At 34.7% G+C, this 18458-nt stretch overlaps 1 protein-coding gene and 1 pseudogene across 2 annotated transcripts in view; one reads left to right on the top strand and one right to left on the bottom strand.

The window, feature by feature from the left end:
- Positions 1–204: 204 nt before the first annotated feature.
- Positions 205–18458, bottom strand: part of LOC145296015 (uncharacterized) — a 512151-nt gene continuing 493897 nt past the window's right edge. For both annotated transcript variants that reach the window (XM_080142039.1, XM_080142037.1), the window contains one exon: positions 205–1123. In XM_080142039.1, coding sequence (XP_079998165.1) covers positions 428–1123 — 696 coding nt within the window. In that variant the 3' untranslated portion in view covers positions 205–427. The remainder of the gene's footprint in view (positions 1124–18458) is intronic.
- On the top strand, positions 9505–9641 carry LOC145296396 (U2 spliceosomal RNA; annotated as a pseudogene).

The following is an 18458-nucleotide window of genomic DNA, read 5'->3' as shown; positions in this document are numbered from 1 at the left end:
TAGTAATAAAGTGAACCCTTTAAGAGAAGGTGAAGCCTGGGAGGATGGACATCATACAACAGAACAGAAACATACCTCGATGGCAATGAAATCATTGTTAGAAAGTGTCAGCTAAGTATTTTATTTATTTATTTTTTAATATATATGAAATAACCACAATGTATTGAATATATGAATTGTTAAAAAACAACAAAACAAAAATCGTTTTAAAAGAAGTTTGGAAACTTTAATTCATCAAATCAAATTAGTAAAGAAAAAAAACTATTCATATTATTTTTGAGCAAATTTTTTTTTTCCTTTTGATTTTTTTAAAACAATGTAATTATCAGATTTTTTTTAACAGAATTCTTACTTAGCGATTCATCAAAAAATTTTACTGATTAAAAAAAAGTTTATTTTTGATTTAAAATCTCTATATTTAACATTTTTACAAAGACGGCGGTGGTTGCTGCTGCTGTTGTGATGACGGTACAGGATGGCACTGGCTTGCAGCATGAAGCATTGCCTTGATTGCACGTGCTCTCATCTCCAGCTCTAAGATTTCCATCTGGGTCCTGGCGAGGATGCGGGCAGGGACGGCTTGCTCTTTTGCTGCAATGGCGGCACCACCACTACCTTGCATTTTGGGGCTGTGTGTATCGGCAATTATGTCGGTAGCTGCAACACTCAGAGATGCTGCTGCAGAAGTCTGGGACAGGAGGGCAGGGGCAGTACAGCGTCCACAAATGCAGTAGTCACTCCCACTACAGGCAAATGGGCGGATACAACTAACGGCATTCCGCTGCTGTGTTTTAGTCTGCTGCTGATGATGATCGGCCTGCGATGAGGCGTGGATCGACACCTTACCTTTCTGTGACTGGGCTGGGTTGGCGATGCTGATGGGAAAGTCTGAACAGTCGACTTTCAGGGTATGTCGGTAGGATGGTAGAAGAGGATCAGAAATGTGTGATCGTGTCTGTAATTGTCCTGCCTCTGCTGTGGAGAGGTTGATGAGTGATGCTTGGTCAGACTGATGAGGCCAGTGAGGGTTGGTGGCATGGCTCTTGGGGTAGCTGGTCGAAACACAAGTGTCCATTGTTTGGCGACTGTATCCGTCCGCTTGGTGGTTCGATGATTGATGGTCCTATTGAAAAATGAGAAAGTTGAAATTAAAAATTAATATTTTACTCATGTGATCGAACAACTTTTTTTCCCTCCTTTCATAAAATGGCATCGAGTACTAATAAAAAAACTCGGAAGAATAATTTGAATCAATTAATCCTCAAGCAACAAATGGTAAGATTTTTGTAACGCTGAGATTAAAAGAAGCATTAAAGTGATTTAGAATTTACCATTAAATATTCACTTTAAATACATATGTACACACGTTGTGAAGAATTAGCATGTTGATTGTTAATATAAATTTTAGTTTAATATTAGTTCTAAGGAAAAAAAAAAACATACAAAACAAACCAGAAATTAATAAATTGATAAAAATAAAGCAATGAAAATATATAAAACTAGCTTGAATATATATTTATATATATATATATATATAGAGAGAGAGAGAGAGAGAGAAGGAGAGAGAAAGGGACTTTTTGCCTGTTTTTAACGTCTAAAAGTTATGTCCCAGCGACTTAGAATGAGTACTTTGTGCCAATTTGATGGTAAAGTACGGTTGAATACGGTTAAATTTGTGTTAATTTTTTGCATTAAATATAAATCCCTGTTATGGATACCATAATACTTAGTTTGCTGCACCTTATCATAACAAAAGTCAATACTAATGTTCAGTCACATCAGCTGAGAAAGTTTATAATAAAAGTGAACCGAGCAGGCTAAAAAAAATGTGAGAAAGTGTGTGTGTGTTTGTGTATAGCATACCGGTTCTCATCAGATAACCAGAATGAAAGCAATGTTGAGCCTGGATAGTACTAGATGGGTGACCATTTAGGAATTCTAGGCGCTGTATGTGAGCTCCACTTATCTCGGCATTGTTTCCAGTCGTCCTGAACCTCCACTTGCCACTGGTGTTTAACAACAACTAAGGAGACTTGTGGTTGGAGTGAGTATCCATAGTCTGTTAAGACTGAAGGGAGCTACCACACACACACTATATATATATATATATATATATATATATATATATATATATATATAATCCCCACATCCACAATTATATAAATGCAACTTTGTTTGTGTAAGTTCGTTCCTTGTAGACTCTGAAACGGCTGAACAGATTTTCTTCAAAATTTACAGAACTTAGTCACCGATAATCGATGCCGTTATTTTAATTTATCTATCATTGCTAAAGCCATGTCGTCACTTAGCAACAATGATAGAACAACGGGCCATCAAAATTCTACTGTGGCTAAAGTTATAGTGCATTTTTTTTTGTTTTCATGACGTGGTCTGTCGGTTCAAACTCCGCACGTAAATTTCTTAATTTTTTTGTTTCATTAACTACAAAGAATTTTATAAGACTTTGTGTTTTTATTTGTGATTTTTTTTTTTTGCATGACATGATTCTTAATGATTTTTTTCATTAACTAGAGAGAAGTTTATATAAAATTATTTTATAAAAGAAACAGTAAGTTCTCTAGAGTGCAATGTAGAATAACATATATTTTGGACAAAGTTACTGCATGGAGGCATGTGAAGCTTCCTTCCGTGTGATTTCACAGATTTCGATGACAATAAAAATATCCGCGTGTGAAATATTCGTTGATCATCATTCAATCCTGGGCAACGTCGGGTCTCTCTGCTAGTATGTGTATATATATATATATATATATATATATATATATATATATATATATAGGTTGGTTATGCCAGCTCATATCACTCCATAATACTTGAAACAATTTAAAAAAAGCATTTTATTGATAACTTTGCTGTAAACACAAAACAAAATCTTTATTGATTTATATAAATAAACATTGTGACTAAAGAAAAGAAATCAATTTGCTTTTTCACTTGCAATTTAGAAATCGATTACAACTTGTTTAAAACAAAGTAGGTCGCCTTATTAAAGAAAAAAAAAACGTTTTGAAAACAAATGCTAAATGTTTTTCTATTAAATAATATATCTAAAATGAGTATTGCTTTAACATAGCTAAAGAAGGATAACGAATTATGCCCCCACCCCCAAATAAACTCCAAAATACAGAAATAATAAATAGATAAAAATAAGAGGGCAACTAAAACATATGTACAAAAAGAACGAAAGAAATTACTTTCACATGTCACACATATTTTAAGAAAAAAACTTTAATTTATACTATATTTCGGAATTTTTGAAATGAAGATTGATAATTTGTATTTTCTGAACTACTGTTCTCATCTTGGATTCTCAAAACATTTCAATTGATGAAATTTTGACAAGACGTACCTGACGAAAGTCGGAGGATACATCGGTTGACCCAAGATGCGAACAGGAATCCAGATAATCTATACTAGTTTATAAGAGTTCCTTGAGCAGTGATCGTACAGTAGTTGAGTACGTCAATTCTCATTTTTTTTTTTTTTTTACACAGTGATCACCACTTATCAAGGCCCAGAAGCCACTCGGGGATAAGGGTTATTGCAAGTACATTACATTAGTGTGGAGATTTGATGAAGTGTTTACTTAAGGGGGCGGTTCATTAGGAATTTGTTAACGTTGGACTTAAAGACATCCAAGTTGTAGTCAGGTGGGAAGCAGGCAGACGGAACAGTTCCACAGGCGTGCAGTTCTAAGAAAGAAGCTTTGTTCATGGAATCCACGTTTTGATTTAGGCACAGATATAGAGTGGGGGAAATTTTTCACAACGGATTCAGATAGACGGGTGTTTTTCGTGAAAGATTGGCGAGGCGGGACCAGAGATTGGAGTTCAGACGAGCACCTGCCATGGAAATAACGATAAAACAAGGATAGGTTCGCAACGTCTCTTCTGTGGGAGAGAGGTTGCAGGGTAGAGAAAAGGGCATCCCCCACTAAACCACAAAGTCTATTTTGTACTCTGTCAAGGCAGGATAGGCTGTTTTTAGCAGCTCCTGCCCAGATATGGCAACAGTATTCCATCCTTGGACGTACTTGGCTTTTATATAGAGAATTGCATCAGTAGTGAGATATCTTCTGGAGCGGTAGAAGGATCCCACCATCTTTCCAGCGACCTTGGCAACAGACTTGATGTACGTGTTCCATTTCATATCAGGAGTAAAGGTCAAACCCAGAAGCTTGTCAAAACATGGGGCCTCACCCAGACGAGAGCCATCCATCACAATTGATGCCGGATGGGGATCAAAGCGGTGATGATGTAAGGATAGGAGTTTGGTTTTGGATGCATTAAAGGTAACCAGCCACGTCTTCCCCCACTGAACCACGCGCTCGAGATCAGAGGAGAGAGAATCAGAGAGAACTTTGTCATTTACAGCCTTTGATGTGTTGCCGTAGATGGTCGTGTCATCAGCATAGCTGTCAACGAATGATTTAAGTATGTGTTTAGGGAGATCATTGATGTAGATCAGGAAGAGAGTTGGGCCCAGGATTGACCCCTGAGGGACTCCAGCATTTACCATCTTATAGCTACTATGAAGAAAAATATGTGAAATTGTTGAGGAAAAACATGCAACTTTGTGTTACGAGCGGGCATAGTAAATGTATATATAAATTTGCTTGACGTATTTTTCAAATACACATGGCTGTATACGTTCTTATCTATCGGTTTCTCTGTACCTTGGTGAAATAAACTTGTTGAAATATCCACGGTATTCAATAAAAAAACAAATACAATTCAGTGTTTACAAAACTAGTTCATTATGACAACCAGTGTTTACAAAACTAGTTCATTATGACAACCAAACATCGGTTGTGGAGATAAAGAGACGTCGATGGTGATGGAATGCGTTGACCCAAAACAATCCGTTTTTATTATCATTCCATAAATTGGAATTCCCATTGTTCTTTTGTTTAGGATTGACATCACATTCAATTTATGGGAAGTATTCATATCTTTATGCCGTTCGTTAGTTTGGGCAATCTGGCTTTGTTCAGGATCGTCAGATTCAAAATCTGGCACTCCCCAGCCATAATCCAATTTTAGCATTTACATTAGAGTATGGATGTATTTACATATTGTTTTTATTGGCAAATACATAAGAAATTATGGGTTTAAGTAAAAATAATTTGCTTTATATACCTATCATGTCTACCATGCTTTTAAGAATTATCAAAAAGAAAATTTACTTTTAAAGCAAATATAGATAAACAAAATAAAGCAATGCTTTTTATGTTAAATTTATATTAAAAAACAGTTGAAAAATACTTTAGAGTTATATTTATTTAATCGATATTTTCTTCCTTTACTGACACTAATTTTCCTGAAATTTTAGACATTTTTTTCTTATTTTTGGTTCACCGTCACAATAAAAAAGGCAATTTTTTTTACTAATACCACACAAAATAACTATGAAGACTCAAGGAGGTTGGAAAGACAGAAGAGGAAGGGCACTAATCAGACCTCCACTGGAACAATGCAGAGAAGACTGGGATTCTGGAGAGGCTTATTGCCACCCAAATTTCAGTAAAAACCAATGGTTGTTGACAGTGAGAAATCAATGGTAAGCAGATGTTGCAATAACACAGTCATTTGCAAAGATTATCGAGTACTGAAAATTTGGAGAGACTTATTGTCACACGTACACCGGAGAACTATCAGTGAGTAATCTCTGATAATGACTTGTGTGAGAACTCCTAGCGAGTACATAATAATGGCATTTTAATTTAAATTTCTATATCAAAACATGTATAATCCGGTTGACCTAACATTAGTATCAAATTGCAATGGCATCCACCCTGATCAATTTGAGTTGGCTTCTTTCCAAACCTACCCCATGGTGATGCTGAGCAAGGTCGTATGAAATGACCATATGAGAGTATTATTAATGTTGGTTCAGAAATCAAATTTGGAATTGGTATGAATTTTATTCATATCAATTGCAAAAGATGGATGTGAATATAATGAGAGGATGATGCCGTGTATTTGCTGTTGGCAAAACTTGACCAGCTAAGACCTTCATCTCCAAGTACACGTATGCATCTATTCAATGTGTTTATATACATACAGATAAACCATTGCATTGTAGCATGACATACATACATACATACATACATAACGCAATTTGATAGATTTCATTTTACACTTAGAGAAAATCCTATTCTATATCCACAAGTTTTATTCCGTCACTATATGTATTTATCAGAGTTGCAGACTTCCTTTAAACATGTTTGATTGTATAAAACTGACATGTGTGTGTGTGAAATGGCACAAACCCTATTCAAGTTTAACCTGCCTCCTCCAAAGGAGGAAGTTCTATGGGAGTTAGAAATTCACAAGCGGTCCTCGGTCGCATGTATATCCCCGTTAGGGGAGATGACGACATTAGGTTTTTGCAGCTCTTGCAGAAAGGTGTCAACGTCCTCCTACATAGCGCCTGGAATTACCAAATTGGTCACTTGACCAGACTCAACATTGCTTACCTCCGGTGATCTGACAGGAATCTGTGTGTCAACATGATTAACACACACACACATATATATATATATATATATATATATATATATATATATATATATATATATAAAATGAACTCATTTTTCCCCCTATGATTTTGACCTTAATAAGATTAAAAATCAGGACATTTCAGGCAAGTGTAATATGCACAAACTGCAGCACAGTATCTGAGGTGTGTTATAGGCATATTACCTCTCCACTTACTCAATAATCATAGATTCCTATATTTTTTCTGTTGAGAGTTTACTGCAACAATCGGTTAAAATCAATGGAAGTAGTAAAATCTTTTCTCTCTAATAAATTCCTCCTTCCCCTGCCACCATTTACACCATTTCTGGGATCGTTCACAAGGAACAGTTACAAAGGAATGTCGGTTTTAGTTTTCTTTACTTCGTAGTTGCTTAAAAACACTGGAATTGAATTTTACCGTGCCTTTCCGTTCTATGCTTTCTACTGGGTGAAACACACCGTGGACTTAACCAAATCGAAGGGTTATTTATGCCATTTTTTTTCTTTCACTTTATTTCGTTTTGTAGCTGCTTAAAAAAAACTGGAATGGAATTTTAACGTTCCTTTTCCTTCTATGCTTTCTACTTGATGAAACACACCATGGATTTAATGGAATCGAAGGGTTATTTATGCCATTTTTTTTCCTTTTTGCTTTTCGCTGTTTTTTGTTTTTGTTTTTCCGAACAAGTTCATCATTTTCTCCCCTTATTTTTCTGATTTCTTTTTAGTTGCGTGCAAGCGACTCTATAAGTCACTCTATGGGTCCGTCAGTTGGTCGTCTGTTGGTCGGTCAGTAACACTTTTGTGCTTAGCCTTTTTGGTTAAGATCAAAGGTCTGTTGTTAATAGATGCTGTTCTTAGCTTTTTAAACTTTTCTTGGCCTTTTGCCAAGATCAAAGTGTGGGGAGAATCTGCCTACATGAAAGAATGCCGAGCCGTGCTAAAACGACTACCAAGGTCCAGCGACCTTGTGACTGCTACCCGTAGGGAACTCCACAGGGATCTAGTGAAGGGGGCTGCCAACGACCCGCTATGCATGCGTTTGGGTGGGCAGCAGAGTGGGATCCGCTCCGCGTGGAGCTGGGCACCAGGTTCGAATCATTTGAACAATTCGGAGTTCTCTCTGACCTAGCGATTGGCCCGAAATGCACTTCCACTCAACAGCGTACAATGCAGTTCCGGGTTTTTGGAGTCACCTGATTGTCCCCATTGTGGGACAACAGCCGTAGAAACGACTGATCATGCTTTCTTCGATTGCCGTGAACTCTGCCAGTACTGGTCGTATGTCAGCGAGGTAACGGCTCGTATCGATCCTGAGCATCCTCGCCCAATTACCGTATCCAATGTCGTGGACAATGTGAGGCCACCGTGGGACCGGGAAAACACGATCCTGGCCGTGGCAAGAATGGTGATTTGCAAGGTCGCCGGGAGGTGGGGGGGTGGGTGTCTTTTTCTGATTAGGATCTGATGGCTTTCTTTAAACACCAACTATGGGTGATGATCAGATGTGATAGAAGAAGGCTGCATTGTACAGCATTTGACAGAAGATGGATACAGGTAGCAAGTCTGTGTGTACGAAGAAGAGCCAAATTTGAATACGTGTTCCCCGCCTAGGTGTGGAACGCGCAGTTCCGTAAAGTAAAATTTAACAAATAGCCTCTCAGCTAGCTGAGTGTGTGTTCCATCCCTCCCTGATTAGGAAGCTTCCAAGCTCACCACCCCCTCCTTCTTGCAATTTCTGTTTTCACCCCCTCCTCTAAATTTCACCCATCTTGGAGAGAAAGAAATACAAACTAACCCCCATTCCTTACCCACAAAATCTTTTCTCCATTCACCCCCATCTAGAGGGCATCCCCACTTAGAGACTGATCCACAGAAGCCAGGTTCCTTTTACAAACCTAGTGGAAAGGGCAGTCTATCAACTAGACGGAGTGGAGGTTAGACAAATAAAAAGTAAAGAGTAAAAGTGACTAGTGGTACAAATGAGATCCTGTCCCCCGATTTTTTTTGGCACTAGAGAACCTTTCGAGGCTACCCTACAACTAACCCCCCCTATCTTTTTTTGTTTTATCACCCCCTTGTCAACCCCTACTCGAAGGTCGCCGCCTACCCCCCCTCCTTCCCCTTTTTGGTTTTGACAATCTCTTTATTTTTCCTCCCTACACCCGATATGAATTCTTCCCAATCCCCATTAGGGATCTCCCCGCTTGTTTTCAGTGCCTGGAAAACAGTAGACGATCTAACTACTTAGATTAGCTCAGGAAGAGACCTTACTAACAATGCACTAATTTTATTTTTTGTACATTTTTTCTATATTTCCCACTCCCCAACACGAACTGTTTTTCTTCCAAATTCAATAACTTTTTATTTTCCAATGAATTGAACTTTTTTGTCACACACACACACACATTTTAATAAAAAAAAAATACACACATACACACAGAAATTGTATATATATCCTTTTTGCAAAAACGCTGGGGTTTTCATTAGTTAGCTTTAGACTCCACAGAGTGAATGAGGTATTGTGGTAAATGTTGCCAGTCAAGAGTAAAGTCGCCAAAGACTCCATTTTTAACTTTAGTTACAAAGACCCTGCAACACTCCCCTCCTCAGATCTTATAGGGCCTTGTGCCTAAATTTGTTTTGTCTTTTGGAGATTTTCCTTTTTTAAATTTGTAATTTTATATTGGAATTTTCTTAATTGTAATTTTTCTTTAAACAAAATAAATTAAATATGAAGATCAAAGTGTAGTATCTGTTCCGGCAGATACTGCAAGCAAAAACCGTATGTGGGGGCAGCCCCACATATAAGACCTTGGACAATGTAGGGGCAACCCTTCATACCAATTGTCACTATCCAGATCCCCTACTCCCCGGGGAGTTGGTCCCCCATTTCCCCTTCACCCCTCACATTAAAAATCGGCCTTGTGCCTAATTTGCTCGGTGGGGGAGCAAGTAAATACTCTTTTCTTGGCCTTTTGGCCAAGATCAAAGTGTAGTATCTGTTCCTACTACACGCTGTACTTATGTTTGTAACTTTGTAATATAAAGTGGGGGATCACTTTTCTGTATTGATTTAATGTAAAATGATCACCCACTTTACAACCAGTCAGTCTCAAAGCCAGTCAAGTCATTCTCCAGATCAATCAAGTTATTTTTGAAGGATTTCAGTTATTTTTTAAGCATTCAAGTCATTCTTAAGGTCATTCAATTCATCCTTAAGTTCATTAAAGTTATTCTAAGTCATTTACTTTTTGTTTATTTAAGTCATTTCAGCCATTTTTCGGTCATTTTAGTTTATCTTTAAGAATTTCATGTCAATCCTACATTCACGCATTCATTCATTACACGACAGCACGCAACTAATGACTATCAGCCTTGTTTAAAGAAGTTTTATGTTTGTTCGCTGTTTTTTTTGTTTTGGTTTTCCCAAATTTTTTTAACATCGTTTTTTTTTTTTTTTATTTAAACAAGGTTATTACTTCGCTTATTCTTTACTTGACCCCCCCTTACACACACACACACCTCAAAACACCCAGGCAACGCCGGGTGCCCCGCTAGTATATATATATAAAGGCTGATATGAAATATCTTAGTCTTTTTTTTTGTTTAGACCCAAAATTGGTGGAGGAGTTTGGTAGAGTTCTCAAAGGTCAAATCGGTTGAACTTTGACCCCCTTAACAGCCAAATTTCTGGCCGAAAACGGATTACAAAGATTTTTCCACATCTCCATACCCTGTATATCAAATTTTGAGTCTGTAGACTGAAAATTGACAGTTATTGTGTAGGGAAATGTACACTTTCACTTTTATAGATATATAGATATTATTTTAACCATATCACAGTATGAACCAAGTAACCTCCATTACAAACGAATAACAAATAGGCGCCAAATCTGAATCAGAACACTTTCTGTTCACACTATGAAGAAGCCATTTTAAAAGAATTATATTAATAATCAACAAGCAGGACCTGTAGAAATTCCACAAGGGACTCATTCATATGTAATATATTGATGTGGCATTCTGTAGATGTTCAGTGTAAATCGAGACACTCTGATATTATTGTAGCTATTTTGTTAAAACAGCAAAAGTATTTATCTAAGTTAGCACAAACGCCCGGTAAAGCCCGGTCGTAGAGTATGCTTAAATATATTTTAATTCTTGCAGATTTCGTATATATTATTATAGAGTTAATGTTCTATCGATTTTTATATATTATAAAGTTGCAATTTCCAAAATAAAAAAATATATCTATATGACTTGGGTTCATCAGCTTGAATCAAAACCAAACCCCAAACTTATATATATATATATTTGTAGTTATCGACATACAGTCTTGTTTCATTGTATCACAACTCATCAATGCCGCTAGAGTAGCACCTCTCCCAAGCCGAGGATTGAACCTAGAACCATCATGCTGATAGTCAGCAGTTCTACCGATTCACCCACAGGAGTGGTGCCTACAAATAACCTCACCAAATGTCTATTTTAAACAAACATCATTCAGCTATAATCGAAACTAAAACCAAAACTTATAAAAATTGGGATGAAACATAAAAAGATTCTATGTAGCTTAATTCCCATATATTTTCATAACTTACTTCTTGGCTCTACTCGCGTTTTAGCACTGTTGAAGTAAATCCAGAAAATTTATACATAAAATATATCTCTTTATAACATTTTATGTGGATGTATTATAAAATTTGAAAAACAGGGGAGAGGACTCTGTATAATTTCAATTTATTTTTGCAGGGGTCATCAAAAAGAACTCATTACATGATTACTTAAAAAATATTATGTTTTAAAAAAGAAATCGTTTTTTTTTAATTGAAATCGAATAAATGTAAATACCAAAAACAAACGGAAGCATTTTAAAAATGTAGTTTAAGCTGTTTAGATACTTGTTTGATATTTGTAAGATTTCAAAAATGGCGTCAGAGATTCGATCATCACGATGAATAAAGGAAAACTTGATAATACTTTAAACATATGTGTATGTTGAAGTTGGAATGAAAAATATTTTACCTAGTATTATGATAAACAATTAATTTTAAGAAATACATCATTTAATTGGAGAAATAGAGAAATGTCGAAACAATGTATTTCAATGTGTAAGGGAAAATATCTCAACAGTATGAAATAAGTACTTTCAACAACAACAAACAAAAACGAAACAATAAGATATAATAATGCCATAACATAGTGAAAAGAGAAAACAAGAAAATACTTAATCTAATATTGATATATCGGATTGATTGCAATTTGGGTTTGACTTTGAGAATCTAACAAGATAACTTTATATGAATGTAAATAATAATAATAATAATAACAATAACAATAATAATAATAATAATAATAATAATAATAATAATAACAATAACAATAATAATAATAATAATAATAATGGCTTATTGCCATTCAAATGTCTGTGGAACTAATGGTCAATGAGAAATCAATGCTAAACAGCCGTGACAATAAGACAAAATGATTTACAACAGTTACCAAAAGAGGCAAAGAGTGTGGGAAATCTGAAGCGATCTGTTGTCATGCAGACACCATGGAATACCACTTGTTATTTTCATTGGTCAATCACTGATAATGACTGGTGTGAAAACTCCTAGTGAGTAAAACCTGCTACTACTACCACTACTAATAGTCTCTGTAATTTAATTGTAAAATTTCTTTGAAATTAGTTACACAAATATACCAAAGAATTATGACTGCATATTAACATGTATGTTTAATTTTCTAAGGATGGCTTCATTTAGTTTTAGTCTTGTTTTGTAATTATACTCATAATTTTTTATTGTTGAAAGTCCTATACATGTATTTACATGCTCCTTATTTTTCAGATATTCTGTCATCTGTTAAGTGATTGTTTTCATCTGTACATGTGTGTTGACTTTAACTGATGTCTCTTGAAAGCTCTGATTTTCATGCACGTAGGCAGAGGTCTTGATGAGAGCAGTTTTGTACGGATTCAACTCATCAAAGTGGACGTGTGTGTGTTTGCGCAGGGTTAGCGTATACACTCATGTCATTGGCCTCTTTAATAAAACTGACCTTTGCTGTCGGGTCTGCCAGGCAGATTCACCTAAGCTAATACGTACGTGATTGATTCAACTCTTAAGTGATGTCCATCCTTCAATACACAAACATTCCTGGAGCCATTCTTGTCATATTGTATTTAATAACGTTTCAAAATAGATGCAACAAAACTTATATATAATGTCTTGTTTGTCACTCTGAGCTGAGCTTTACAGAAGTATTAAAAATGAAGGAAAAATATATGCTTTGCCTGTGTTTGCATTAATATTCGTATAAAATAAAATAAAAGTTGAAAAAAAAAGAAAAAAACAAAAAGAAACGTCTTGAACTGGAACGTTTAAAAAAAAACATTAATCGGTACAGAAAAAAAAAGGTTCGTTATTTAAGTAGTCAAAGATTTCTTTCCAAACAGCAAAAGGGAATGGCATTGTTTGACTTGTTATTTGCTTTCTCCCTTACCCATAATACATGAAAGTGTTTTATCTAGCACTTTTTTTACTCACTAACTTTGCATTATATATATATATATATATATATATATATATATATATATAATATATATATACACACTAGCATTTCAACCCGGCCATGCCCGGGTGTTTGGAGGTGTATGTTAAGCAAAAAAAACAAAAAAAAAACGCGGTCAATTTTTTTTTAACTTTGACCCCTATTATGACCCCTTAACATTTATTGTTTGGGCTCAAATCAAGTTATTAAGTTAGATCCATATCCAAGGAATCTATATCTAAAATTTCAAGTGTTAAACCCAAAATTGGCAGAGGAGTTTGGTAGTGTTCTCAAAGGTCAAATCGTTGAACTTTGACCAGACATAAGAAACAGGTTTGGTTTAATCCACCATTTATTGAGTATATCCAAAACAATATTCCTAAGGAATTTTACAGAATAATTGAAAAAGATTAGGAACTCAGTAAAACTCTTTCTCCACCTCTGCCAACTTAGCCAATACTATAATAAGCTCTAATAACAGAAAAATAAGGAATAACAATTAGTCAGTATCAGGAGAACAGAATTTAAAGAGAAACTGTTATGGCAGAATACTGAGCAATTATCCTTTGAAGGACAAACGTTTAACCTTAGAAATGGTGTACAAATGTGAGATTAAGGCTGATAATAGTAAGGAGGTATATCTTGGAGTAACGGGATGCATCTTTAAGGAAAGATTAAGAAACCATGTTGCATCCTTCAAAAATGAACCGGAGAAGGAAACTAATAGGGAAGATGATAATGATAGAAGGGAGGAGGATGGAACAAAAATTAACATTAGAAATAAAAAGAGGAACACAACTGCATTAGGTGATTGGGTTAGGGAACTACATAGAAACAAAAAAAGAGTTTGAATTAAAATGGTCAATAGTAGATAAAGGTAGAAAGTATAAACCTGGTAGATCAAAAAGATGCAGTCTGTGTTTACAGAAAGCATACTATATAGTGAATTCTAAAGAAGAAATATTAAACAAAAGGCTGGATGCTATACAAGGATGTCTTCATAGGAATAGATTTTTGCTATCACATCAAAAACCTAGCTGAAATAAATTTTTTTTTAAATCCACAAAATATACTAAGAGTAAAATGTTAACATGAAACGAGAATTTACATATGCAATATATAAGTTTTTAAGTGAAAGACCAAATCTAGAAAGCAAATCTGAAGCTTAAGAGATTAGCAAGATAAATTCAACACTAGAAACACAATAATAGAAATAAAGATGGGGGACTAATACATGCTGATTTTAGATCAATAAAGCTTGAAAACTCCTAGCTTAATAAATAATATTTTTGTTTTAAATTCAGAAACCAAGGTGCACCTCCACTTCTATTGGAGGAAAACTTAGTGGAGTTTAATAGAATATTTATAAATAGAATACTTATAAATAGGATGTTTATAATTGGAAAAGTATTTTAGAACTTAAATCTTGAATTGAAATGAATGACATACGGGAAAATTAGAGTCAACAGGTCTTGTAGCACACTTAGGTTAAAACTTTGGAAATAAATCAGAATCCTAGTAGAGATGTACATAATAAACTTACGCGTTAGCCTAAAATTAAACGGGGATGATAAACTAATAAATAAATCCTAACACCATAATAGGAATTGACCAACTTACAAAATGGCATAAGGGTTAAAATTTTTATGAATAGAGTAACCTCCCTTACAATGTAAAAATAGATTAGAACGAAGGAAAAAATAAAAAAAATAAAAATTTAAATCCAAAATTTAAAAATGCAAACTGAACTAGCATTGAATAAAAAGTAACACTAACCCTCTTCTTCTCATGGAATAAATTAAAAAAACAACCGCTTTTTGAAATTACACAAATAAGCATGCCGATATAATTGTAAATCGACAATATAATCATTAAATATGAAACTAACACAGAATCAAAACAATATCGTACGAACGTAAAATATCAGGTCCAGAATTGATAAAAAATAAATAAGATAATGTAAATAAATAAATTAAAATAGTAATAACCTAAATTAAGTGAACATGGGTAATTGGTAGCAAGGATAAATGAATAATCGATTGAAACTTTTAAAAATAGAGATACGAAAATAGGTAGATATAAAAAAATCCTTAACAAACAGAAAACGGAAAAACATCTGAAGGAAGAAATGTAGGTAAATCTTTTATCTCATAGTTTTCCTTAAAAGGGAAATGGATTCCAAATTGTTCATTAAAAAGGTAATTTTTATCAACGTCCGAAGAGAGGCCGTTCCCGTGAACATTTTCAAACGATATAAGGTTTGAAATTGTCGGAACATTTGTAACGAACAACGAAAATACACTACTTGTTGCTATCAATACAACCTTTGTTTCATGATTTTGTGAAAATAATATATATATATAATATCAATTAAATGGTAATTAGTAAAAATCTGAAAAGAGTGCTCAATACTATGTAGAGCAAAGATATATATATATATATTACCATATTATCTGCATAGTTAAAGATGTTTTGATTACTGAATCATGTTGTCGAAATGACAATTTTATCTGAAATCTGATGAAATTGTCAGATCGTTAACACGATTCAGTAATTGAAACCTGTGTAACTAAGCCAATAAAATGGTAATTATATATATATATATATATATATATATATATATATATATATATATATATATATAATCTGTTTATTATACAAACATTGATTACACATGTACATACATGTTTCAGTGGAATGTCAATTCAAAGAGACCAATTCATCAGACCAAAAAAAAGGGGCCGATATTGAAACGAGAATTAAGGCTGTATTCATTTTTTATAAATATATTTGGGTGTGGTTTATGCTCTGAAAGAAAGGGGGATGTATAGTTTGTGAATGTGAACAGTAGAGGTTTTGGAGGGAGATGTGGTGAAGAAAAGGGGTAGGAGGAAGTACGATCCCGTATGGTCAAGCTGTCGCAACAAGGAGGTCTTGGTTTCATTTTAACATTGCAGTTGTTTATTGGCCTAAGTTATGGCCTATATATATATATATATATATGTGTGTGTGTGTGTGTGGTTCTACCTGTGTTTTGGAAAACCATATAGTATGATAAATATCCAACACATGAGCCAAAAAGTTATTTTAATGATGTATCAAAAACTAGCTTAATACGCTTATCATAAATCCGAAGGACTGGGAGAGGATGGCTTCAAAGCGGTCATTTTGACAGAAACATATCTGTGAGAGCTGTGGGTGATCCGAGCCAAGACGACTGTTGTACTCTGAGGAAAAAAACGCATGTCAACCACACCAGACATATTTCAGGTTGATCATGTCTATGGGACATTTGGATGGAGCTTGTTGATCAAAGGCAGGTCAATTCAATGACATGAGAGTCTATGACAACAACTAATTACACAAGGGACAAACGGGAGAAGAACGTAGATATGCACAAACTGAATTTGTTTGATAGACTTGTAAAAGAAAGACTAGACTTGTAAAAGAAAGACTAGACTTGTAAAAGAAAGGTTACTAGGCCTTTTGTGTGCCTACAACTGAGAATTTAATCTGTAAAAAATGGCAATCAATATATATACATACATATATATATATATATATATATATATATATATATATATATATTTACTATAATAATTATTAAGACCGTTTAATATAATGCATTAAGCAAACAAAACTTTATATATTTTCACTTTTCAAAATTACACTGAAAATAGGCTTAAATATCTTTCGATTATGGATTTTTTTTTTACAAAGAAGTCACCACATATCAAGGCTAAAGAGCTACTCGAGAATAAGAGTTAAAGAGTATATTGCGATGTAAGTAGAATTTGACTATTTCAGGGGAAGGCCCCAAAAGAATTTGTTTAAATTGGACTTTAAGACGATCAAGTTGTAATCAGCTAGAAAGCAAGCTAGTGGAAGAGAATTCTATGGATGTGCAGTTCTAGGAAAGAAGCTTTGTTCATAGAACTTGCGTTCACATGTAAGCACAGACAGAGTGAGGGAAATTGTTGATAATAGTTGTAGCAAGACGAGTGTTTTTTTATGAAAGTTTGCAAAAGGGGGACCATATATTGAAACTCCAACGAGCACTTCCCATGAAAATAATGATAGAGAAACATCTGTAGGAAATAGGTTGCAGGAAGGTGCTCAAAATTGGAGGATAGAAACTCTGAAAGATCTTGGTCATTACTGACCTTTGAAGTATTGCTGTAGATGGTAATGTCATCTACATATATGTTGACAAATAAACTTAGTGTTTTAATACGAATTCAAGCAGCTTACTCCCGACACACAGAAGACTAATCCGTTGGTACTGAGATGTAGAAGACCGATCTCTAGTGTTTTTATAGACTAGGCAGAATAATGCCGTTTTCTAAGGTGTTGGAAAGCATTTCTCCTTTTGGCATCGATTGAACAGCTTTGTAAGAATAGGTGCCAACTCTGGTTGTAGCTTCTTTAGGACTATTAGCGGTGGAGGGGGGGGGGCTCAGCTTTGCCCGGGTGTAATATATGCTTAAATATATTTTGATTTGTCTATATTTCATATATATTATTATAGAATCGTGATTTCAAAAGTAAAAAAAAAACAAGTATTCAGGTGCCATCAGCTAGAATCGAAACTCATACTGTAGCATTCAAAGCTGGTGACGTTACCGCTGTACTAACGTGACATGCATATAAACCGATTAAAAATCAAAAATAAACTAAAATGAATGTACAAAATGTTTAACGATTTTTTTCTATCTTGACTCATTTTTGATCCCTTAAAAACAATTTTAACCGGCTAAGGACCCATAAAAGAACGGCCTGTAAAGTATCCAATCATTTGAGCCTTCTAGCGCCGTTATGCGAATTTTAGTTTTGGAGGAGATAGTTTGAAAATATGGAAAAAGCCAGACAAACAGCCATATAGCCGTTTATATATTAGATGACTGGAATATTGTCAGGACCAATTGCTTTGTTAGCATCAAGGATTTTGATGAGTGTGGTAACATCACAAACATGTGGATGTTGCTCCAATTGTTATCAGTCTTAGGAGGAAATTCAGGAAATAGGTGGTTTTACTGTATAGTGTTGTTTGATGTAAAGTTCTTAGCAATGGCAGCAATACATTCAGAGATGTACCAAGGCTGGCTGTTCAGTTTCTGTTGGAGTTTCTTGGAGAGTATATAGTTTTCTAGGTCGACAGTTAACCAATCAATTAAATCAGATGGTATAGTGGACACATACTTTTTAAACATGGAGTGTATAGGTAGTTCTGATGTGAACGTTTTGAAACCTTCCCAGTCAGCCACCAAGTATCAATACTCTGTTCGAGCGCGAGGAATATTTGGAGAAGATCCTAACAAAGATGGGCCTGAAGATGAGCATATTTCAGGGCATGTTGTT

The sequence above is a fragment of the Euprymna scolopes genome, chromosome 16 (genome assembly GCF_053919585.1).
Source record: "Euprymna scolopes isolate OS-2025 chromosome 16, ASM5391958v1, whole genome shotgun sequence".
In the NCBI taxonomy this organism is placed as follows: Eukaryota; Metazoa; Mollusca; class Cephalopoda; order Sepiida; family Sepiolidae; genus Euprymna; species Euprymna scolopes.
This window is presented reverse-complemented; position numbering and strand designations above follow the sequence as displayed.